This window comes from Cyanistes caeruleus, chromosome 9 (assembly GCF_971803275.1).
Source record: "Cyanistes caeruleus chromosome 9, bCyaCae1.hap1.1, whole genome shotgun sequence".
NCBI classification, from domain to species: Eukaryota; Metazoa; Chordata; class Aves; order Passeriformes; family Paridae; genus Cyanistes; species Cyanistes caeruleus.
In genome coordinates this window covers 19,492,312-19,518,000 of record NC_141709.1, presented here as the reverse complement: position 1 = coordinate 19,518,000, position 25,689 = coordinate 19,492,312, and the positions used below count along the sequence as shown (strand labels likewise).

Sequence of the window (25,689 nt, the reverse complement as noted above, 5' to 3'; positions counted from 1 at the left end):
ATTAAAATGTGTGTTGTTCTATTTCAAAGAAGAACATTTTTCAATGTAACATGCTGCAGCTGTATTTGTTAAAATTTCCTGATCGTGGGGGTCACTGTAAGAAACTCAGCACTACCTTGACAAAGGTGACCAGAAGCACTCTGCCCAGAAGTGCCCCTCCCTCTGCATTAGAGGAGGAATTGTAGGTCAGATGTTCACAGGCACATCCATCAAAGCCAAAAAAATAGTTTTGTAACACTATATTTAAGAACCTAAAATCACTCCAAAACTTACAGAAGCTGGTTATCCAACCTCTTTATTACTCTGGCATTACATCTACTTAATTTCTGGTTCAGTCCAGATGCAGCTGAATTTCAATATACAAACACTGATTTTTGGTTGTCAATCCTCACATACCTGTTTACATGAATTTAACAATGCTGCAGGGCTTAAAAAGATAAGCATTCAGGGCTGGAAACATGTGACAACTGCTGCATCAAAGCTTGCACAAAGTACAGAGCAATAGCCACTTAGGCCAGCTCTGTTGTCTTGAGTACAGAATCTTTTCCAATGCCTCATTCTTAAAAATTAGGTAGGCCTGGTAAGCTATATCTATTTGCATAGAAAAGTAACTTCAGTCTTTCCTGTTGCCTAAATTAAGCAAGTTTTAAATTAATACCACAAACCAGGTACTTACTAAGGAGGGAAAAATGTACATCATGGGAAGCCCTATTCATTTCAGCTACACAATTTTGGAGTTTGGTTTAGAGCTTTATTGTTTTTAAATATATTTTCATGCAACATTTTTGCCTGTTAGCTCATTTTCTTTTTCCCAAATTCAGCTAAAATCTGCTTTGGATATGAATTTTTGCGTAACAATATTTTTAAACTTTTCAATTTAGACTCATGGAAATTATCAAACTATTATACGCCCCCATTCTTGTGTGAAATTCAAAGGTACCTCTCACAACTTTTAAGCAGTGTGCTCCCCAAAAGAAGAAAGGAAGTGCAAAAATATAATTGTTAGATTAAGCCTCAAATTTGCTTTAATGTTTGCTCATTTTTAAGAACTGATGCACTCTCAGTGCCCCAGTTCTACATCAGCCCTGAAACACACACAAGACACATTCTTTACTTTGTTGCTGCATGAGACCCTTTTTACATTAAACATTTTTGCTTGGTCCTTAAGCAATAAGTTAGGCAGAGAGAGTGTGACAGACAAGTTGCTATTTCAGACTTGAAACAGCACCTGGAGGGCCAAGACCTTTCCCACTTTAATAGTAGACAGAGAATCATGGCAGTGACCAGGGTCATATGGTGGGTGAGGAAGTCACTGATACTGAAGGATCAGATGTCACCGTGACAGCTGTAATAACCAGGGCTTACTTCCTTCAGCTAAAAAATATCCACAGAATATGGTGAATACACTGCTGCAATATGCACCTCTTCTACCTTTGTGTCATGCTATAAACGTTTAACTCCTGAAGGCTCACAGTGCAAGAACAGAGCAACTAACCCTCACAAGACATTATAAGGGAGATATGACAGAAGAAGAGGGGCTTTCTTTTTAATTTTGAAAATTCAGCAGAAAAGTTATTATTTGCTTGTTATTGACAATTCATTCCTCTGAGATAAAACAACTTAGTTACTAGAGGATCCCAAGGAGACAGCAGGCAGTGATGAACAGAACAGCATTCAATTGCAGCAAGTGAACATCATAAAACATGCAACACTGGATTAAAAAGTAACCTTAAACTGTTTAGGGTACACAAAGGCAGCCTAGTCAAAACACTTCAACAATGATTTAAAATCTCAAGTTAGAGGCCAGTTCCAGCCTTCAGGGAAGCCTTCTCTGTTCATAAGGAGCTTAACTAATCATAACTTTCCATGACTTATCAGAACTGGATGCAGCGTGTCACAGCACGATAACTGAGCTCTGGAAATGTAACAAAAGATGTCTTTTTACAAAAATAATGGTGAGACTAAACCCCAAATTTTAATCTTTGAACTTGGTGGGGGAATAACATCCTGTTACTCATTAAGTGTTTCCATTAGAATGCAGGGAGTCTTAGGCAGGCAGCTCCTGTTTGTGTTACTATGATGTGGAGGGCAGCACATGTATCAGGAAAGGAGCAGATTTCTGAAACCTGGTCCCAGGATGCTGCACAAAGTGCATCACCAGGAAACAGGACAGCCAGCCTCAGACACACTGCATCTCTGCAGATAGCTAGCTATAGGAATATTAAGTCTACCTAAAAAATAACATTACTTTCGGTTCATCTAATTGCTCAGTATTAACAGCCTAGTGTTTAAGAAAACATGCAGTATTTATTTTCCAATATGAAAAAACCTCTAGCTTTAAGAAAGCTTCAGAGTTAGAGTTAAATGGAGCCCAAAAAGGACCAGATTTCTATCTGTGTTTTCTTCAGTGTAGTTCCAGATGCATTAAGACCTCGGCAGAGACCTGCAAATATTATATACAGCTTTCTTTTATCTTCTGGAAAAAAAGGGGGGGGAAATGGTATGAAAGAATGAAGCAGTGCCAAACACTACAAGAAAGGCTTAATAAATAGAGCCCAGGGTCACAATGTTGCTCTTATTTGCCCTGAAATATATCACTGAAGTTCTGTATATTCATATTTGTTTACATTATAAATGTACTAAATGAGCTAATTATAGTGATCATAATTTACAATTAAAAACAAACAGTTAGAAATTTCAAAGGCTTTCAATATCTTTTCTTTAATCATTCACCCAGGCTCAAAATATGCATTTTTTAGATTAAAGCATTAAAGTTGCTAATTATATTCTCAGAACTAACAATTATTTCTTTACCCTTTTACTACCTTCTTCTGGCAACAAAAAAATGTCAGCACTGATTTAATTTTTTGTTATTACTGGATTAAAAGAAGTTTCTAAAATGCAATTAAATGTGCCCTATAGCTATAGTAACTTTTCTATCAGCATCCAAAGCCTCTTCACTAAAACAACAGCATAAAAAAATTATTCAGACTTTCTAGACATACTTTTTTCTCCTTTTATAACACATTCCTTTGGTGATTATCTCCAATGACAACTCAACCATCTTAATGAGACTCTGTGCAAATCTAGATCTTGGTAAAAGGAAAAAATGAAAGTTAAAGAGGCTGTTAATAGTGCAAAACCCTGCACATGTCAGGCACTGGTTCTTCACCTTTGGAAGCTTGGTTCAAGTTCTCCCTGGGGCCCTAAGTGAAAAGTTCAATAGTCTAAACTACGTCCCTACCTGATACATCACAAAATCAATTATTTTACGATAGTATATTTGGTAACCTATGCTCAGACAGAATCAAGATTTTTTCCCATTGGGAATTCACCAATTACCTTCTCAGTAAATTATTCTCAGATAAAAGAGCAGTTCCAGCTATCAGCAGGAGTTTCTCCTTTTACTGCCTCTCTTGCTCAGTAGTTGGGCTGGTTTGGAACAGTGATGTCATGCTCAGCCCATGCACCATTAGCTGCTGTGTGCTCACACTGATCCATGATGACAGGACACCAAAACATGATTCAGTGCCCACATTTGTACTGGTTTGGAAAAGAAGAATAGTCACTTTGAGCAACCAAAGAAAAATTGTAGCAAGGAACATAACTGAAATTCTACAGTTCCTCAAGGAACTGGCTTCCTCTGGAGAGCCTGGAATGGTAAGGCTCTGCCTTTACATGTCACAGTTGTAAATACAGTTTTCTACCTGCCATCAACAGCATCCTTGGCCCAGGCTTCAAGAGCACACTGATCCACCTCATTAGTAGCTCTCCCAAATTTGCATCTTCTGTTACTTTTATAACAGCTTGTTGCTGGAGTGGATATATTTATGTTAATCACTTACTATTGTTTCCAATTTAAAGACATAGTTTTCATGTTAAGTGAATGCCAGTCTGAATAATAAATACAAGTCACTGGGTGGTTTAGACATGGAACATTCTGTATGCTGCTTTTTGAATCAAGCTCCAATCATTGCAAAGGACCATTCCAGCCCCTGCAGTCCAAACTAAAATCATTTAGCTTAGTCTCATTTTCAGCAGTCAGAATTTTGCTTCATAAAACCAGCAACAAAATGAATGCCAACCAGCATCCTCTGTCAGAGTTGGCTGATGGCATGCACATTCATTGTCTCTGAAAGGGATTACTCAGTCCTAGCACCAAGTAAGTCAGCAGTGATACTGTCCCCATAGTAGTAATTTTGTGGAATCTATTCTGCTTTAAACAGACGTCTTCCAGATTAAAATATTGAGAGAAAGAGAGACAGAGGTGACAATCAAACAGAATTTTGATCTTATTCTCTCTTAGAGTAGAAATGTCTAGATATGAGCAGTGAAAATGATGGGAGCCTAAAGGAAAAATCCCAGTGTGCAAAGATGAAAGAGACTGAGAGGGCCCAAATAAAGAATGGTGCAATAGACAGAGGCCACATAATGAATGATGGAAAAGCAAGAAGTCAAAATTCCTATTTACCCTTACACATAATACAGGAACATAAAGACATACAATGTCACTGAGAGAACATAAATTTAAAAAAGAGTTTTAGTCATGCTGATTTCTTATCACTGTTCAGCAAATATACACTTTCCCTGCTATAAAATGGGGATAATATTCTTTCTTCTTCAACACAAAAAAACTTGTCGGGGAAATATTCATATAATTCTATAATGAAGAATGCCATTGAAAATAATAAAAAGAAATTAGTAATTTCAAATGCAGTGCAGGTTTGGATTGTACCAGCTGGCACAGCAGACATAAATAAGGCCCAAGACTATAGACTAGGCAATGAAGTTAAAAAAAAATATTCAACACCTTCTTTGTTGCCTGCAAATCATCACTCTTGTGCAAAATGAGGCAACACTAATTAGTGATTTGTAAATAAGAATGCTACCCTAAGACATAGCTGAGAGAAGCTGACTTGGGATTCTAAGGCCATCCTTGAAATTCCAAGTGCTTGATCTTGCAATTTCATTGACTTGCATCTTTTAATACAAAGTTACAAACAAGTTACCATTTCTACAAAAACAATCGGATTATTAAATTGATTGTTTGAAAAAAAAATAAATGTTTGAACTGCTTCTCTAGACAGATGCAAAAGATTTCATTTGTAGTCTTTGATTCTGTGAACATTTAGTGAGTTTCTCATAGGAATACTGCATTGCTAAGGAGCATTTCAATTCCTCTGTAAATGTTACACTCTTCTACTGAACTTTAGCAAGAAACCTGCTGAAAGCTCATGCTTAAACTTCTGCATCTTTCCAAGCACACTCTTTTTTCATTAAGATCAGAAATATGCCCACTAAAATGGTGATAAAGAACAACTGGGCAATTCAGAATTTCCTAAGTGCAGAACCTAATGTACCTGTTCCATTTAAAGAGGCCTCTGGACAGTCAAGCCAAAATGTTAATGGAAGTATTTTGCAGACTGAATAAATTGTCTCAAAATAAAATAAAGGAGTAAATATATCAAAAGTTATACTACATACTTTATTAAATGTACAGTCCTGAACAAAGGGGACTTAAAGCATGCTATTAAAGCTGATTTTTCTTTTAGAGCGCAGTTGGTATAACACAGCATATGCTTTTTTGTAACAGCACAGTAGGAATATTTCTGGATATGCAGATGGTTTTGAAAATATAAAAACTCATGGTAAAACTTCATATGACATGGCTACAAGTTCCTCTGGTAGGTTGAATGAGATGAACTTAGATGTGTCAGGCCAAAGCATGAGATGCTGCATCTAACAGAAGGGAGGATAAGGTATCAGGAAAAATTTCTTTACTCCAACCATTGTCAACCATCAGTCTGTCCAGGGAAGTGTTGAGTCACCATCCCTGGAGGCATTTAAAAGATGTGTAAATGTGGAGGTATTTAAAAGATGTGTAAATGTGATACTTAGGTATATGGTTTACTTATTATGGGGGACTTGGCAATGTTTGGTTTACTGTTGGATTCAATGATCCGAAGAGTCTTTTCTGACCCAAATTATTCTGTGATTCTATACATTGTGTTACAGACTTACCAAGAAGAAAACTGGCATGCCACAGAATAATTTTCTCACTGGTCCATGGATGTTTTGCAAAACTGTATGATAAATACCATCCTGTGTTTGAATTCTTCTGTGTAGGAATGTTTAGGGTTCTTTTTTGCATGAACAGAGACTAAAGGGGCTGGATAATGCAAATACTGGTGTCCTTTACTTTATGTGGATTGATGAGTTGCACAATGTGTTGGCTCTGCCACATCCAAGTGAAAGATGCACCAGCTGGAGGCTGAGTGTTTTACATGCAGCATTGTCTTGCAAATGCCAGCAGACACAGCCTTACAGAAGTAGGAGGACTCCTTGGAGAAGAATGCAGCTGGGGCATTTGCTCAGCATCAGATGTGCAGACACAGCACTGAGGGACATGGTTCAGCTGGGGACTCAGCAGGGTGAATTTTATGGTTGGACTTAAAGACCTCAAGAGTCTTTCCCAACCCAAATGATTCTATGATTCTACATTGTCCTAGGATGTTGGACTCTTACCTTAGAACAGCCAAGAAGCCCTTTAATCATCCCTTCTGAGCTTCATGTGTACCTCAGGATGAACTAGAAAGTACTTCACCATTCCTGAAGAGACATATATGTCTACTAGAGCAACTCACTCTTGCTGATGATCAGCTGTCAGGAATGCAGCTCTCCACTGACTGGATCGAGGCAGCTAATGTTGGGAAGGAATCATAGAATCATCAAAGGGTTTAGGTTGGAAGAAGAGATCTTAAAGATCATGTAGTTCCAGCCTCCTGGGCAGGGATAACTTCAACTAGACCAGGTTGCTCAGAGACCCATTCAACCTTGAACACTCCCAGGGATGGGGCATCCACAGCTCCTCTGGGCCACTGGAGGGAATATGCAACTGAAGATCCTTACCCACTGAGGCTAAGAGGGATGCCATTTGTATTGTAGGCAAATTGTCCAGCCACACCAAAACCAAATCCTATGGAGACCATGTCTAGGTTCAAGGCAGCATTCAAAATGCTTATTCTCAATATGCACTGGAATTTCTCAATTCAGGCTGAATCTGGACACTTAAACTGTTATACAGATTCACTTTCTGACTAAAGGATTAATAAACAAAGAGATTTTCAAACTGTACATGCAAAACTTTCCTGCATGGTACACTTTTCTGCTGTTACAATCTTCAGAAGATAATATCCACCTAGTCCAACAGCTGACAAAAAGCAATGAAATCCATCATGTCACAAGGGTGCTAAGATAACTAGATAAGCAACTAGTAAGGAAATTTTAGTAATGAGTTTCCCAGGTCTCCTGTCTGCATTGGATGCCAGGCTTTAACTAGAGTTAAAGAGGCAAGAATCCATTACAGAGAAAGTCCATGGCATAATTAGAAAACAATCAACACTTTTTCTAATGCTGATTTCTTCTTCACTTTAAACTGCTTCATTGACTTTAATTAAACTTGCCCTGGGTTATGAAGCTAGCAAACCACAGAAACATTTGAAAATTAAATAAAATAAAAGCATTTTTCTTGTCTGAGGGGTTTTTGCTTAGCTGTACCACACTTCTGACTTAGAGAATTTTTTAATTATTAGAAATGCTGTATGTAACACTGCAAGACTTGGTTTTGCTCTTGAATTAAGATCACCTCTCACTCCACAGTAAGAATCACAACATAAAATTGTTGAGACTATTTTCACTGCTCTTTGCAGAATTTCTCTGCTGGTTTTTAGGAAATGGTGTGATGCTGTTACCACTTACACCAGCCCTACTCCCAGTTTTGTCTAAGGCCAAATGAAAGGAATGTTGTAGATTTAGAACACAGTCAATTTTCATGCCAATGGCTCAGGCCAAGGTTAAAAGCACATGACACAGACTTTGGAGGGATAAAGAGATGACCTGTGTCCTGCCCAGCCTGGGTCTGGCTCATGAGAATATGACCAAAATTCCAAAGAATGAGTGAATGGAATAACATATAAAACATAATCATTGAGAGAAAAGAAGGTGGGAACAACCATATCAAATATATTCCAGCCTGGAGTCATCCAGTTTCAATGTATGTGACCCTCACTTTATTAAAATTCTAAACAAAATAAATTCTGGTCAAAGATAGGCCTGGCAAAGAAATAGGAAAGCTCAGGTCTGAATTAATTTTACAATTTGGTCTGCCGCTATTTTGAGTTGCTCTCTTCTTATCCTCTGAAGAACTTCCTAGAGACAACTGAGAAGGGCTCAAAACCTGTACTTTTTATCACTAGAAAAAGCAAAAAAATATTTTAGGAAAATTTCAAGTTTTGCTAAGAAAGAAGCAATTACTTGCAACTGCATTCGTGACTTGGTGAAGTACCATAGAGTATTGTAGAGTATTGTAGTTTAACCTGGGGTTTAAAAGAATTGAACTCAATTTTTGAACAGTTTTTCTATTTTTTTTTTTCCACAGTTGTCTGAAAAAACAGAATTTCTATGCATCAGAAGGCTACTGTCTTCTACTACTCCTGAGATATTACCTAGATATCCTCACTAAAGTCCAAAGAAAGATCTTCAAAAAAGTCAGTGGCACCAGGATCAGCCATATAGATCTGTAAATTTAACATATATAAGATGTCTACAACAGAATACCTAAAAAATATGTTAATTGCCATTTGTTATACCTTGAATATACACGTAACAGTGATGAAACAGGAAGAGTTTTCCAAACTGGTAAAGACAGGCACTGCAAACAATCTATAATACAATACAACTCTACTTATGTCCACTCAAGCTGTTTAATACCACAACAGAATTACTCCATAGCTTATGGACATTTTCCTTCACCAGAGTCTTTGAGAACTTTCCATTAACTTCAACAGATGCCAAAACAGGCCCAAAATCAGGAAATTAAGAAATCTGCTGTACCCAAATGAAACCATTGTGGGAATTTAGGTAGGTAGAATGTAATTATTCACATTTGGATCTGTATAGAGCACTAGGTTTATATCCCCATTCTGGCAAACGTATGAGATACATAATAATCAAGAGGTGCAGGGCTGCTGGCTTTCCACTCAGTCAAAAGAAAAGAATAAAGGAGGAGAATGATCTGTTCACTTGATGCTGAGTAAAAGGAAGCAGAGACATTTATTGCATCATCTGCAAGACTTGCCAAGAAACAAAATGAATTAAGTAAGCAATCACATTTGAAAAAGTAGAAATTTGGTTCTTTGCTGGTGCAAATTATATGGTTTTCTTTCTTTTGTGTTTGGTCCTAGGGAAATATATTTGGAAATTAGTGTCTTTGCAAAATACTGATACTTATCATTTCTACATTCATTTATATAGGTGAGGACACCAAGAAAAACTGAAAAAAATAATGGATTCTCTTGCAAATGTACTGGATTGCAAAATAACGAAAAGTTCCAAATCTTGTAATAGAACTGCATTACATTCTAGCAAAGTGGATCCATTTCTGAGGTGGAACATGACAGCTTTTTAACTTTCTACAACAATATGTGACAGAAGAATAGTATATTCAGTTGATACCATAGGGTGATTTATGGAGGCAGAATGTAATAATATAAATTGAGTTTCAGAAAGACACTGTGACTAATCTTACAAAAAATGCTACAGGATGTTTAATAATCCTGGTGGGTCAGAAGTTGTTCCTCAAAAAATTCTCTTAAGACTGATTGTTATTAAACTATGTACTGCATTTGGTTCATTTTTCATTTAACTATGTAGTCTAAAACTGCTGTCAAGTGCAAATATTTGAGTTGTAATTGGATACCCATACAAATGGAATAGAGCCACCAAACCTCAATGAAAATTACAATCATAGAATACTTAAGGTAGTAAATGTCCTTTGAAGAGCCATAAGACAAGCATCTGTCCACATCTTTTGAGGTGTCCCTAGCAGAACTCATGTTTATTGTCCCATTAATCAAAGACAAAAGAGCAGGAATGAGGAAGCACACTACAACTCCTTTGGATTCACTGTGTAACCCTCCTCCATGGCCTCCCTTCAGCATGTAAGGCTGTGATGCTTATGAATGGCAATTCTGAGAAGACTGAAGCGAGCAGAGAGAATGGGAACACATAACATGTATGGTTGAGGGGCTTGACTCAAACCCCTTAACAATCAGTCCAAGTCTGTGTTTTGCTTCCAAGGCTCCCATGTCAGTCCTAGTGGAGAAGCAGAGCAGTTTTCACGGTATGTCTCTCCCTGTCTGCAGACAGGCCGTGACTGCAAGTGCTTGGAGCTCTGGTCTGAGCCGGCATGGTTTCACCAGGAGATGAGAAACAAGCAGACGGTGCTCCATGGGTCTGACACACACTACCACACACAGCACTCCTGCCAAGGCCTCTGCAGGATGGGAGCGAGCCCGGCCCCATGGGATGGCAGGGCCTGGCTGGTGACCAGGGCTTGTCCCAATCCCGCCAGGGCAGCCCCAGCCCCGGGCACCTGCCGGGGCTGGGCCAAGACGTGGGGCTGGCCAGGCAGGGCTGGGGCTGACGGGGCTGGCCAGGGCCAGGGAGCCCTGCGGCCTGGTGGTGCCTTCGGGGCCTCAACACAGAAAAATAATATCAAAATAAAAATACCTTAAACAAATCTTACTCTAGTTTTGTTTCATAGGGCTTCCTGTCTTTTCACCGTGTATTTTCCCCTGCATTTTCTTTATGATTTAAAATCTCCTTAGCGATAGCTTTCAGCACTGCATGCAGCTCTTTTCAGTTCACCCTTGTTAATGAGAACAAATGAAAAAGCATGTTTGTGCATTTTCAGAGGCTATCCAAATGGGCTGAGATTCACTTACATGGCATCCTTTCCTTGGCTACACAAAAAAACAATATTTTTGTAACTCTGGAAAATTTGCTCCACCTAGAAGTTTGGCTAACACTAGCATTTTCATCCCAGATTTTGGGCTTCCTATAATGCCATAAAGTTTTTGTTAACCAGCCCACAAGTTCCTTAAAACACATTTCTCAGACGGTAAATAGCAAGATGCTTAATGTATACAGTATGTCAGGTTTGGTCCCAATATCTCTCTTACTCAGGGCTCTCAGCCTTTTCCACCACATAATACACTATGTGCCAGAGACCACCCAGCAATTTTTTTTTTCTTTTTCCCACTGTATTTCACATTACCTCTTTGTTAAGTTTAGTTGTAGACTTCAACTCCATAAGGTAAAATATTCCTAGATACTTAATAGCCTGTGGTTTTCAATCTATATTTAAACCCTGCCTTATCCACTGATCGTACAATATGTTCAGGGACATAAACTCCAACTTACCTCAGTTGATTTGGCATTCAGACATGCTTGCAGAATTCTCAGCTAGCTTCTACAGATTTTTTATGTTCTAGGAGCTGAAATAAAAATACCATTTATGATGGATGTATGATAATAAGTTCATTCATCTCTAATAAGTATGTATGATATTTATCAGAGATGAATGAACAATGCATAGCAAATAACTTAGAAAACTATTGTTTACTAAATATCCAGAAGCAGATCTCTTATAATGATTTGATGAATTCTTTGAATTTATTCAACATTCTCCAATTCTTACCATTTTTACTCATTGCTTTTCAACTTAGCTGTTCCAAATGTCCAATAGCCATTAGCCAATCTATGTAGTACAGCTCTGATGAATGTGTGTGCGTAGTGATTTTTAAAGTTTTCACCAGCAAAATTTGAGTATATAACTCTGATATTAGTATTTGTCATGGCTTTGACAAACATCTGTGTGGTGACTTCTGGCCTAGTTACAACCACATTTGCATGTACCAATGCTGCAGAACTGGAAGCAGCATGGCATCACTAGTGCAGTGCTGTCCCTGATTAATTACCACCATCAAGATGGAAGATGTATAAACTCAGGTGTAGTATCAGGTTGGCTCTCTTGCTTTCAGAATCCATGCTAGAAACCTCTTATGATCAGCCCCACTTCCTGCAGATGCAATATCCCTGGAAAATACAAGCTCTTGAACAAGCTTGATACTATTTGTGCTGTGCTCCTACATCCAGAACTGTGGTAGGGGCCCCATGTTTTCTGGCTACCAGTGTAACCTTCCAAGTCAGCTCATTTAGAGCTTTTGTCCTTCACAGACTTAAAGAAATAAAGTCAATATGAAATGAACTTTCTTACTCTTCTGGGACAAAATTTAAATACACATCACTCACAAGACGGGGGATGGTATCATACAAAACTTACCTATACCTGTGAAACAGTTTTCTTAGAATTATCCTTCCTGAGTTAGAGGGGTCATTAAATAATATGACCAGAAATAGGTTTGGTACTCAACAAAATTCATTTAAATAAGGAATATGTTGTATACCGTAATTTATTATGCACAGAGCTACCAGTACTAACACAGAGGAAAAAGAACCAGGTTGTTAGTTGATCTGTTAATGCACTTAAGTGTCAACAGGTGTGATAGACTGGAAAGGGGCAGGTGTTACCAATGTATTGGTGCTGTCAGAGAAGAAGGATGTTCTGCAGAAGCCTTAAATGTAAACTTTAAATTGACAAGCTGTTGATATCCTCTATCAGCCACCACCTTACAAGCATTCCACATCTGATTTAAGGTTGGAAATGTGCCAGAAAAAAGGCCTAATACTTAAATATGTGGGTACTAAAACACTTGAACTTAACTCTGACATCTGCACATTTAGGTTTTTATGTTCCATAAAGATGTCATCTTCAAGGGAGGCATCAAACCCTATTTCTGTCCCCTGTAGACACTCATTTGTAGTTTCAACTAAACACAGCACCAGCAGATAGCTGTGCAGCTAAACCACTTTACTTGGATCTCCATGACACAGTCCTTAGCAACAAAGATTTAAGATCATCTAAAAGACTAAGATTAAAAGTTCTTCATTTTGGGACCATATAAGTTAAAGAGAAAAAAATACAATGTGAATACTTAAACAGAAAAAACCACAAAACATGTTGAAAATGGACAACCTAAACAAAGTCTGGAACAGTGTGGTATTTTTTACTGCAATATTTAATCCAATTAGTTTCTAGTTGATGTTACATATGAAATCTAAAAAAATTAAATAAACTTCCTTTATGTTTTTCTGAATACACTTCACTGCTTTTTAAAGTAAGGGATTAATAACATTTGGGATGGGAAAGCAGTGTAGATTGGCACAGAGTAAATCTTCCCTCAGCACAAGGCTGGTTTATTATACAGGACTGTTTTATTATACTGGCTTGAGTCCTGAGCTGCAAAAACCATTCTTTGCCAGTTCTCAGAAGTCACAGATAGAAAAGATTTTTAAGATTTCTTAATTCCAGAACACTGGGATCAACATTAATTCAGTCCATGTAATAGTTATCACAGTTTTTCCAGTACTGTGCACTGAGTTATAAGCCCATCTAATGATGACAACTTACTGTAGTTCTTAAAAATGTCTGTTCCTCTACCTAAATAGATTGCTCCTAGAAAAATTAATTTTCTTCATATTTTCAAAAATCTGCTCACATCATGGCTCCTAAATACATATTCTTTTAACAGTCCTGAACACTGATGGACAGTTATAGTGAACTATCCCAAACAAAGAGGTAGCTTCATAAAACAAATCACATAGATTTACATATCTGACCTTTTCTAAATTCCAAATAAATTCTGCAAAGGAGAAGAGGTAGTGCTTTAACTCAATTTGCTCATGTGATAGAGAGACCAGAATGGAGCTCTCCAGAGAAAGCAGTATGCTAAAGCCAAAGCACAAATTGGAATTTGTTCTGGTGCAGAATGCCATGTTTGTTATGGTCAAATCCCACACAGCTCCTGATTTAGGGCTATATCATTTCACTGGATACTGTCTTGTTCTTTTGTTCTTTACATACATTTCACTCAGAATGTCTTTAAAAAAAGAATGCCTCCCTCTGAAGATACACAATATGGCAACAAAATAATTTCCTGGCTGTTATGCAGCCTGGATAAAGCAGAACCATTAATGTTGGGTTTTGTTTTCTCTGAACACTGCCACTACTTTGTAGTTCCTCACAGTAGTGTGGTTCCTACTCTCCTGATCAGATCTTCTGAGTGGCAAATGCTTCTTTAAATCTCCTTGTTGGTGAACACATTCTAACAAGGCACCACCATTTTCTGTTTTGAAATAAATCACTCAACTTTATACAATAAAATTAGTAAAAATGTCTAGTATCAAAGCATCCCATTTAAATCTACTGAGCAAAATACTTCTATAAAGAAGGATATTTGAGTTTCTAAAGAAAGCAACTGGAGCTGTGCAATGAGTTGGTTTCACAGGGAATTTCAGAATTTGGTGTTCTTTGTCTTTGGAATAAAAATCCCCAAATATATTAAAATCCATCATGCAGCAAATTCTGAAATCATTTCAGTGTGTAAAACCAAAAAAATTTCTTTTTATAATCTCCAAATGTTTTTACAGTGTGTGAAGAGCTCAACTCGCTCAAACTCCTCATGTGGTGGTAGTGACATAACTTCAGATCCCTGACTACTTTTCATTACATAATCTGGACAGAAGTGCAGCTAAGTTCCTGCCCACCTTGGGAATTCCAAATGAACATCATTGCTTCCAAGACAGCCTGAGTGGTCTCTATACTTGACTCTCTGTTGGTCCTAGAAGGCACAGGTTGTAGAAGAGCAAGGACCCAGAAATTCTGACCCAGTAGGTTTCACCAGACTGCCAGAGAGAAAGAAGTGGGGAGGAAAGCAAGCTGCTTTGGTTGGTCATTGAAATTCAAGCATCTTTGCTAATTTTTTTTCATGCATTGCATTACAGAATTGTCTTTTTAATCCTCTTTTCTTACCTGCACAAAAGACAGCATCTAGGTAATGGTCATGTCAAGGAAAAAGCACCAAAGTGCAGTGAGATCAGATATGCATTTCAAAACAATTTTTTCTTGATGTGATGAAATACACAGCTAGACTGAAACTTCTTGGGAACAGAAAGCTTGATTTCTTACTTGCCTAAAATTCTTCTATGAAGCAGTTAAAAATAATGCTCACAAAAGAATGACTCTGCAGATGTTGCATTTGCAGCAGCAAATCTGGGCCATGCCAGGAAGAATTAGAGTAACCTGCCCTGTATGTTTCAGACCAATAATGTGCCATGCACAACACAAAGCCCTATGCCTTTGGTGAGGGTGTTATTTTGCCAGTGAAGTTTCTCGGCATAAAGAAGATCTGTGTCAGAACATTCTTAAACTGCAAGTGATTTTTAAAGTTCAATCATCCACAATGCAGACACCAAACCCAGGACTATCGTACAGAAGTGTATTATAATGTATAGGAATGTACATTAGGAAATTACTCCCGGTCTGGCTGCCATACCAATGCATATCAATGCAGCAAAAAGTGTATGGTAGAACAGAAGGTTTTGTGCTAGAGAACAGATAAGTGACATGGATTGAAATTATGGTAAATTTAAATTGATGGCCTAATTAGTATTATCTCTTTTTGTATTCTCTGTAAGAAATATTATCCAGGAGGAACTCATTTTGCATTAATGTTGATATAAAGTGTAATTCTGTAGCATTTTCATTGTAATCTGGCATTAATTAATGCATCATTATTCCAAAGTGTTAATTAAATTATTACAGAAGGGGACATCTGACCCAGTTCAGAAAGAAAGAAAATAAGTACAGTGCATGAGAATTAAACTTTCAGAGGTCTGAAATGAAGGTGTGAGTTCCCACAACACTAGGTTTGTGTAGCAGCACAAAACCAAGATGAAATATAGACATGATATATGACTCATAAACCACAGTATGACATCAACATTTGCTCACTCACAATGGAGTCTGATGACAGCATCAGAGCCTCAAAGACAGGCAGGCATCAGAAATTTGAAATGACCCATTTCTAACAGCGTAAATTAAATAAACTGTACACTGACTATCATGAATTGCTCTCAAGGACTTCAGGGAATTGAATAGGGATACAAAAAAACAATCACAACTTCTACAGGCTCTATTGCATACCCTGCTGCTGGGCAGGAATACCACTGCTATACAGCCACTGGGAGTGCCAGGGCAGATAATCGGGATGAATTGCAAATAATCTTACACTCTTCAGTGTTGATTATCTTGACCTTCTGCCTGCAGTCCTAAGGGGCTTCAGTGAAATCTCTAATCAGCATTTCAGTTGTTGTTCTTTTTACTATCACCTGGGTGGTAGCTGTTTTCACATACAGGCAGGAAAAAACCCAGTCCTCTACCAAAGGATGTACCAATGCCTGATCCAATGCCCAGAGAAAGCTACAGAAATCTAATCCTGACTTAGAGAACTGGCATTTAAGCACGCAAATTGCACAAGCAGACCTCTGAGGGAATGCCACTGGCAGCAAGTGGGGCTCTCTGCAAGGGGCCACACAAGCTCCATGGAATTGGGGTTTCTGTGAATTATTAAACTTGATTAATAATTCAAGGAAACATTAGTCTAGAGCATGAAGCAAATCCTATGCGATGTGACCTACCTTCCAGCTATACACCAGAGCCAGAGTTGCACAAGATACTTCCTGGAGGTGGCTTCCATAAGATTCAATGTCTACACTATTCAACAACTCTGTTTCAACAATTATCACTTTCTTTTGTTACATTTGGGCTTGCATCGAAAGATCTTTAAAATGTGAAAGTTAAATGAGGCTCTTAAAAAGAAGTGGTTTGGGTGCAGTATATTAAAGGGAAACTTCAAAGGAGCTCAAGATACCTTTCAAGCTAAGGTACAAAAATTTAAACAAGAACAAAAGCCTCTCTTGTATTTTGAAGCATTAATTGTTCCACTTCTGTTGATGTAAAGTGAAAGGAGAAGCTTTTAGTTAAAAGTACGTAGTATCAACCAACATGGAATGTTCCAAAGTCTCATGGAATAATTTTAGCTTTGATATGATGGCACAGGTGGGTCTCAAATTATAATGCTTTCTGTAGCATATGCAATAATTTTTGGTAGCTGAATCCATTAGACAAACATTAGTGCTTGAAGAGATTATTGGCATAAATCAGAGTTTCACCTTTTATATTTATAAGATATTTCATATTTATAAGGTATTTCATAACTTTTTGAGTGTTGTTTGTCACATAACTTTGTGAGTGTTGTTTGATATTTCATAGCTTTGTGAATGAAGTTTTCTGTATCATTATAGCCTGGTTTTCAAAGGATAAAATACAGAACACCGCAATGTTTGCTCTTTTACCCATCTGTCAGCTCCCCTCCTTCAAGGAGGGGGCAAAACTCTAGAAACTATAAGAACATAAAGTCTGCCATAAGTTTCATGAAAACTGGCAGCTGGGTAGTAAAGAGACAAATTGGTGCTTCCATGGAAGAAAGGTTTCAACTGAGAATTTAAAACCTCAGTGGACTATTGGCCTCTCAGGTGGCCAGTCTGTGAGGAGTTCAGTGCCAACCACAATACGTTAGCTTGCCCACTTGTAATTAGTCAAGGTTACTGTGGAGGGATTTATGAGACACATGAAGTAATTACAGGTCTCACGTGAAAGTACATCATGGAATACACTCAGAGAAGAACAGTGAGTTGGTTTTGAGCAGAGGTAAAGTTAATTAGGATACAGAGTGCAAAAAACATCACATGCATTGATGCTGCTGTTCATAATAACCCATTGTGGTATAATTTGAGCACACATGTAGACCAGCTCAGTAGAAAATAAATATATTATATATATATTGAGATGCCTGATTTTCTGGCTTATTGACAAAATATATAAACCAATAATTTTAATCTATAGTGCATTTAATTCTGGCCCATATAAGATGACAGTGACAGCAAAAAAAAAAATAAAAAATTATTTTTCTTTTGCTTTGTGTCATGACAAGAGTATTCTTACTTTAGGCAGTATTCAGGCCAGTGGAGACACAGAACAATTAATTTACAGGTTTTTTAATGGTAGATGCTCGTTACTCTCAGTAGGAAAAATGCTCCTGATTTTCAGGAACATTTTTTACAGCTTTTGTAAGCTTCAATTGGATTTCTGTGCACTAATGGTTGAAAATAAGGCCCAGTGTGTCTCCATCAAGACTTGTAAATAACGGTATAATACATATGTACATACATTACTTGGACTGTATGCTATATATGTTTCACATCTATATTTTATGGGTTTTAAGTTAGTGCAAGTTAGGAGCAAATGAGCCTAACAAATCCAGAAGAATCAGGTATAAGTTTAAAAAATCAATAAATATCAATAAACACATCTGAATTCCCAGTCTCTCCTTCTTCCAGCTAGAAAGTAGACTTAGTTCCTAGAACAGAGGTGCATGACAACATCAGAAGTTTGTTCTGTGCTGACTATTAACTTACAGCATTATCATAAACCCTACTGCCCTATATGTTGTTTATTTTTACAGTGAGCACTGCTTAAAATGCAGGCTTTAATGTGTGTATATATATATATACACACACACACACACATACATATACATATATATATATACACATACATATACATATATATATATATATGCACACATACATATATATATACATATATATATATATATATATATATATATATATACAACTTATTTTACTACTCAGCTTTTCCTACTAGATGTTAGAGTGGTCAGCCAAAGCTCCAAGGTTCATCTACACGTATGCAAAAAATTAACTAGAAAAGTATCTTATTACCATCACTTATGATGATTCTTTAACAAAGTGACAAAGTATTTTCATTATTTGCTGTGTACTTATGGATAAAAACTAAGTGTTGATCAATCAATATAATGATCCATTTGACCCATAAATAACAAGAATAGAAGATAAGCAGAATTTCTAATAAAATTTCAATCCCAACAGAATTTGAATTCATTACTTTTGAAATATAAGGCAGACAGTTTGTTTCACTAACATGGATTTGAACTTGCAGAGGGTAAATTATCAGAGAGGCCCTTGTTGCTTTCATGCAGCAATACAATTTTATTAGGAATTGCAGGGAAAAATTAATAAGCACTTCAGAGTTCAGAGTCCTGAGGTACAGCACAGCTTAGACCTTGGCACAAATTTGGGAACATGCCCTGCTTGGAGGATGTATTCTTTCAGTTTAAATTTTATTAATGTTGTGGGCAAGGTTAAAAGCTCAGCCCATGTCAGAATGCCAACCTCTGAAAAACCTCAGAACCTGCCAAATGGTCTGAGTTTGTCAGTGTGCAGTGAACGTGTTCCTTCTTTGGATATTCAGTGCTAATGAATGAGTTACTGGAAATGCACATTCCACTGCTGCACTTCCAGCATTCTAATACAGTGATTTCCTTTCAGAAGGAATTAGGAATTGCCATGTTTCTCTGTATGGTGAACAAATGCAAGATCATCATGCAGCAGAGTCACAGTAAGCACAAGAATAGTCTTCATTTCAGGTCAAAGTCAGTGCATTGAATTTACTTCCCAAGAACTCACAATTGTAGCTCAGAGATGAAGCTCTTTTCACTTCTTTCCAGTCTCATTTCTTTCTAACCTGAACTCATAAATCTTCTAGCTCCTACAATGAAACTTTGAGGTTGAGCTGGTAATGTTACCGAAATGCCTGATTATCAACCATGTTAATCCCAGCAGGGTGTACCAGGTTTATCTTCTGTCATAGAACAGTGTAAAGCAATACATAGATCCTGGAGCTAAATTTAAATGAGTTCTCTTACATTCTAGAGGGAATTCAGCCCTGGAAGTATACAGCCCCATGCTGCTGTAGCTATATTGCTTTCTACAGCACAGTGCAGTGTAGATGTGCCCATCCATTCCCTCTGTGACCATGATGATGTCATGATGTTCAGTGGAAGAAATGGAATTAGCTACAAGAATATCATAGCATGAAAAAAAAGAGGTTCTAGAAATACAAGAATACTCAAGACACAGCTACACTAAGTTTCAGGAGACTGAACAGCTCAAATTAGGTTTACTTGTTTTGGTGTTTTCTCACTCCCCCACTTTGTTCTGTTGGGAATCAGATGCTCAGCAGAGGGTTACCTTCCAATTCCTTTCAACTTCTTAATTTCAAAGTATCATGTTGCAATCCTGGACAAAATCTCATCTTCTCATCAAGAAGCTCCTGGTTCAGGTTTGACAAAGTAAATATTCAAAAGCTATGAGCCGTTGTCTGTTACCAAGATTTTCAGAACCTGTGAACTGATGCTGTTCTTCAGATCTAAGGCCAGAACAGCTGATTTAACTCTGAAATAGTCTTTTAGAAGCCATACAAGGATTACAGAGATATACATGCAACATTTATAATCATAACAGAGAACCTCCTATGGAAACATCAAAAAGATCAGTTAACAGATCTGGCAAAATCAGGTAAATTTGCTTAAGAAGCAAATCAGAAGATTGCTCAAGAAGATCTCCTTTTCAAAGGCATTTTTTTTACTTCTAAGCAAGAGAATTTGAATACTTCCACAAGGCGTAACCAGAACAGAACTGCAAACAAGCAGTTATCTAAACCAAGACCGTTTATTCTGCTGAACTGAAAGCCAAGGATGAGTATGCAGGATTTAGTATTTTGTTTTCTCCCTCAACATTCAATACTCTTGCAAATGTTCAGGAGTATAAAACCTGTCCTTTTTTTCTGCTGGTTTTTATTTTGTCCTAATTCTGTTCCAAAAAAAGGGCAATCATTTCTTTTGGCCCCTGTGAATTGTATGCTTAATGAAGTGATGGGAATACAAACACAAGCCGGTGAATATGTGAGTACTACTGGTGTGGAAGTGGGTGCAGGAGATGGCAAATGTATTGCACAAGAGCAGCTGCCAGAGGTAGGCATACAGAATGTGGCTCCTTCACAAAAGAATGAGATTTTTAGAGAATCTGGTGGAAAGCCTGACAAGTACATTTTGTTGCTGCTAAAAGAATTTATTTCTGCTGAAACCTATAACTCCTGGGTTAATAAAGTGAACTTTGATGGGACTAGAGGGAAATATGGGCTTCCCAGGAAAGTTAGGACAAACTTAGATGCATTTCTAGAACACAGATTTATGGAAGTGATTGAAGCTGATAAGATCAAAACCCAAGTTAACACTTTGCTTTGCTTTCCTATCACACGCTAAATAGACCTCTGCCACAGTTGGCCTGCAACCAATAAAACTAATGACGCCTGTAAACAATGCATTTCACAGAATCATCAAGCTCATACAATTAGTATCCATGCATGTTGTTTTGCTTTGAATTTTGAGGGATTTTACAGAACCTGTTATTATGTTACAGCTAACTGACTATGAAAATAGGCAATGGCTTCTCAGGATTGACTGCTAAATCACGAGGAAAAAAGAAAAATAGCAAGGAATTCAAGGAAAAAAGACTGAGACAGGATCTGAAGTAGTCTGATTAGTTTTGTATCTTGGTAATGGTCTCCAGAACCAGTAAAAATGAAAGATCTTGAAGAGACTGCTTCTGCTACTAGTTGTAAAAGGTATGCATGTGTCCACTATGCTTTTATAAAATTAAAAAGCCATAATTGGTGCATTTTTTATTATTTTCCTTCCTGCTTACCAATGATGTAAAAACTAAGCACATGTCATGGTCTTGTTAGAGGGATAGTCGGTACACTGCTGGAAACCGGAGGAAATGAAAATCATGAGTTTGGCAGAGCGTGTTAGAGAAGAATAGTCCTTTCCTGTTGGAAAGGGAAAGCTTTGTAGATGCAGCCAATAACATTCCCTTTTCTGCAGGCACCAAGGGCCAGCTAAATGGACTTTCTCTCAACACATTTACAGAGGAGGCCACTGAAAAAAACCAAATACCTGCTAGGCAGGGATGTGGCAGGTATAAATCAGGTTGTATGACAGGCCACATCTTCATTTTGATCATGTGAAGGACATATTTCCTTAGGTTCTTCAGGGAGGTTGATAAGAGCTCTAAGAAAACAAACAGTGTACAGGCTGAACAAATTGTTCTGATGAAACAGATTCAACTTGTGGGCTTAAGGTCAAGCTAGAATAGGCAGGTCTAGGGCTGACATGGTCTCTTTTTCTCATACATTTAGACTACAGGTTACCTTAAGAAATGCAGGCAGGAAGCCACATTTCCACTACCTCTCTATTTCTAATTTTAAATACCCACTTATAAGTATTTTTTTTTTTCATAAACTTCACAGCTTTCCCAATTATTTTCTCCTTTATTTTATATAGGAAGTGTTCAAGTTCAGATCTAATTCATACCATTTTGTTTTTTCCCATAGGCCAGTCCAGGCTTCTTTTTTGATGTCTTTTTTTCATATATCTTTTCTAACTCAATGCTACCTGCAGGTAGACTATTCAGATATTTGAAAGTTAGACTATGGTCTATATAGCTGTAAAACTATAAAAGGTAAATGCAATGGCTTCACTAGTTGTGAAGGTATATTTAGGTATATTCATGTGCATAGATGTGTGTGTACATGTGCACCTGTATGTGCATACAAACACAGGAACTCCCTGGTGGTACCAGATACATTAAGTTCTCCAAAACTACTGGAAAACATATCTTTTAATATTTCTAGTTCACCCATTCAATATAAATCAAATATCACAGACATAATTAGACAATAATCTTTTAAATGCTTCAAAACTAATTGACTAGAGTGCCTAAAAATTTACCTTACGAATTAACATTACACATTTCTATGTTTCCTCAGGACTTGCTTTTCAAGGATCCTGTCAAAAATGTGAAACATTTGCAAAATTAGTACTGGATTTCAGATATTATGGGACTACTACATTTTAGATTGCATCTGTAACTAAACTCTTTGTTTTAGGTTAACTTGAAAAGGAAGGAAATTTCTCAGTTAAATTCTTATTAAGGGAAGAATCTTAGTAGCTTTTCATGAGTAAAAATCTTTAACCTGTGTGTATTTTCAGTCTTGAAGTTACTTCAATCCATGAAAATGTTACATTTCCAAAACAAAGCATTGGAAATTTCTAGAATCAATTCAAGATTGTCTTTCTGTAATTCAACGTTTACTATGGACTCTTAATAAATAACTTAGAATTATTTTTGTTTTTAATATCTGTATTACAACCCTCTGTGGATCTATTAATAGTTTTGTATTCTTAGCTCTGAGCTAAAACAGGTCATGTAGCTTTATTATACATGAGAATTGACTTTCCCAAAGACCTACCTGCTTTTCAAGTTTTACTGGGACAGGCTTAAAAAATTATAAACCAGGGAGATATAATATCTTAAAATTATATGATCACACCTACTTTTTTCTAAGATCCTCACTAAGAACAGTATTGAAAAATGTGCATGCTTCTATTCTTGTTCTGTCCTTTTGGCAAAAAAACCGAACTCAATTTTCACCCATGCCCTAATTTAAAGGCTTCCTTGTTTTCTAACCAACATGGGTATATAGCAAATTGAAAAAACCTTCAAATACAGATATATACACAAGCTCATTCCTATTATTAACAGAAAACTTTAATAAGAAAAGCATTTTAAATGAAAGGTGCTTCTCCTCCCCCCCCCACCCCCAATTCCTATTCATGATTTATGAAAATGTGTTTATCTGTAATTTGTTTCACTGATACCAGTCATGCATGACACTGATGACACCCAAGGTATATAGAGCAAACCTCCTTCTTCCCCTGGATTTCTCAGTTCCTAATTTCACAAAAAATGGAAGATGAGAATCTGAGTTTCATGAGCTGGTTAGACAGCATTGACTCAAAGAACTTTTTAACAAACTTTACTGAAAATTTCATTGAATCAAGCATATTGTGCCTTAAGTCAAGAATACATATAATTCATTTTGTAAACCATCTGTATAAATAAATGCCAACTGAAACAATCTGAATTTCTGGTCTGAGTTAAATCTTATATATTTAGAACCACAATATGCGAGTGACACAGTAGGATCTTGTTTATTGAGATACACAGTAGAACCTTAGGAACTGATATTACAGTGGAAAGTAATCTAAATTGCTTTCACAGAATTCCTGCTACTTTCAAGTAATAAAAATGTTACACTCTGCACTCTAAATAAAATCTTAGTTGCTATCGACAGTTTGTATGAGATTCAGTCAGAACTACCAAGCTGTGAAAATAAGGCCCAACTTCTGTTGTTTTTGTTGATACATTTGGCATCCAATCATGAAAAACAATGTCCATGTCACTAAAATGGCCTCCAGGCATTCAGTATATCTACATCGAGGTTAAACATCTATGTGAAGATGTGACAGCACACCTTATAAAAGATATTATTGAGTAATATAGACTTTCTGTAATAACCAAACAGTAAAGAATATAGCTTTTTAAAGGTCTCCCCATGGCTGATCTCATGACTCAAAGATGAGAGACTGTGCTGCAAGCTAAGTAATAAAATCTGGTGGATACTGTGGGCTAGCTTGTGACAAATCATATCAAAGTATTATTAAAGAAGGAACTTGAGACCCAAGACTATTATTGATTCTTGACAGAATTTCTTATAAATAAATGCTGCAATCTGATCCTAGACTCCCAAGGCCCTGGTAGAATTCCGATTATTATAGGGCAGGTTGCAAAACAGTAACATTATTATTAGTGAAAGTTGAAAGAAGCCTATTCGGTGTCAAACAGGTAGAATGGTCTAAAAAGACCAGTAGGAAAATGCTTTTCCCAGGCCTCATACACCTACAGCTGCAGATTACTGTTTAAAATGGCAAAATGATTTCTAAGCTTATAACAGGGCTGTGAACGTGTTAGTGGAATGAGTCTGTGACCCTTTAGAACACTAAGGACACACCTCCATTAGTGTCCATATTCCTGCACTGAAGAGGCTGATACAGTCAACTGAAATGACAGGGTGATAAATATAAAACCACTATCATCAATAAGACTGGAATGTAAAAGCACTTAGTTTCAGCCTAAGTAACTCACAGAAAGTTTGGTTTCAAGAACCAATGTATCATCCATCACTACTCTACCTTCTGTTGACAAAGTAATTGTAAGATATCTAGAATGGAGGTTCAATATGAACTGACAGTTTTGAAAGGAGGAATTGTGTGCTGCACTTACTCATTAAATGTATTTTCCTCCACTAAAGATGTTTCCTTTTTTAGTTTATGTATGAATAACTTTAGTTAAAGTTCCCTTGACACACTGACTTTGCTTTGAATAGCACCTATGTTCATTAACATAAAACCTGAAAGAAAATAATTTTAATGTAGCGTTTTTAACACTTCAAAAGCCTTTAACAAATTGATCGAGTACAATTATGTATTCTAAAGGGAATTTTAAAGAGATCACACAAGGTTGAAAAGTTCTGGGTAATAAAAAGAAAAAAAGCTAAGTAAAAACAGGCACTCTGCATGGAACTTTGACGCACAGAGGAAGAAAGTAATAAAATTATATATATTAAAAATCCTTAACATCTCCCAATTTTAGACAGATACATACAGTTTTTGTATGTATTACTTAGTGTGTGGAAAATACAATGCTCACTCGATAATGTGAAAAAAAGGTGCAGAGGTCATGATATTCAGAAAATGGAGAGAAGCTAAATTACTAGTCCACTTACTACTGGGACTACTGAGTCAAGGCAAATCTGAACAACTACTCAGCAAGGAGATCACACCAATTTATCAACATAGCTGGTTGCCTTTTTTTAGGAATAGATCTAATCATGGCATTCTTCTTTAGCTAATGGCATATTATTATTGGCATGATTTTAAAAGTCTGCATGATAACAGCATTCTTTCAAAAACCTTATGAAATAAACAACACATTGCAGCTAAATGGATCAACTGACACTGAATAAGCCATTAACAAATGAGA

General features: G+C 36.9%; 1 protein-coding gene across 2 annotated transcripts in view; it reads right to left on the bottom strand.

Moving 5' to 3' along the window:
- The window catches only part of LOC111932828 (uncharacterized), a 316,058-nt gene that overhangs the window by 272,669 nt on the left and 17,700 nt on the right, over window positions 1–25,689 (bottom strand). For both annotated transcript variants that reach the window (XM_086841536.1, XM_086841534.1), the window contains one exon: window positions 11,263–11,336. In XM_086841536.1, the coding sequence (XP_086697662.1) occupies window positions 11,263–11,279 (17 nt within the window). In that variant the 5' untranslated portion in view covers window positions 11,280–11,336. The remainder of the gene's footprint in view (window positions 1–11,262; window positions 11,337–25,689) is intronic.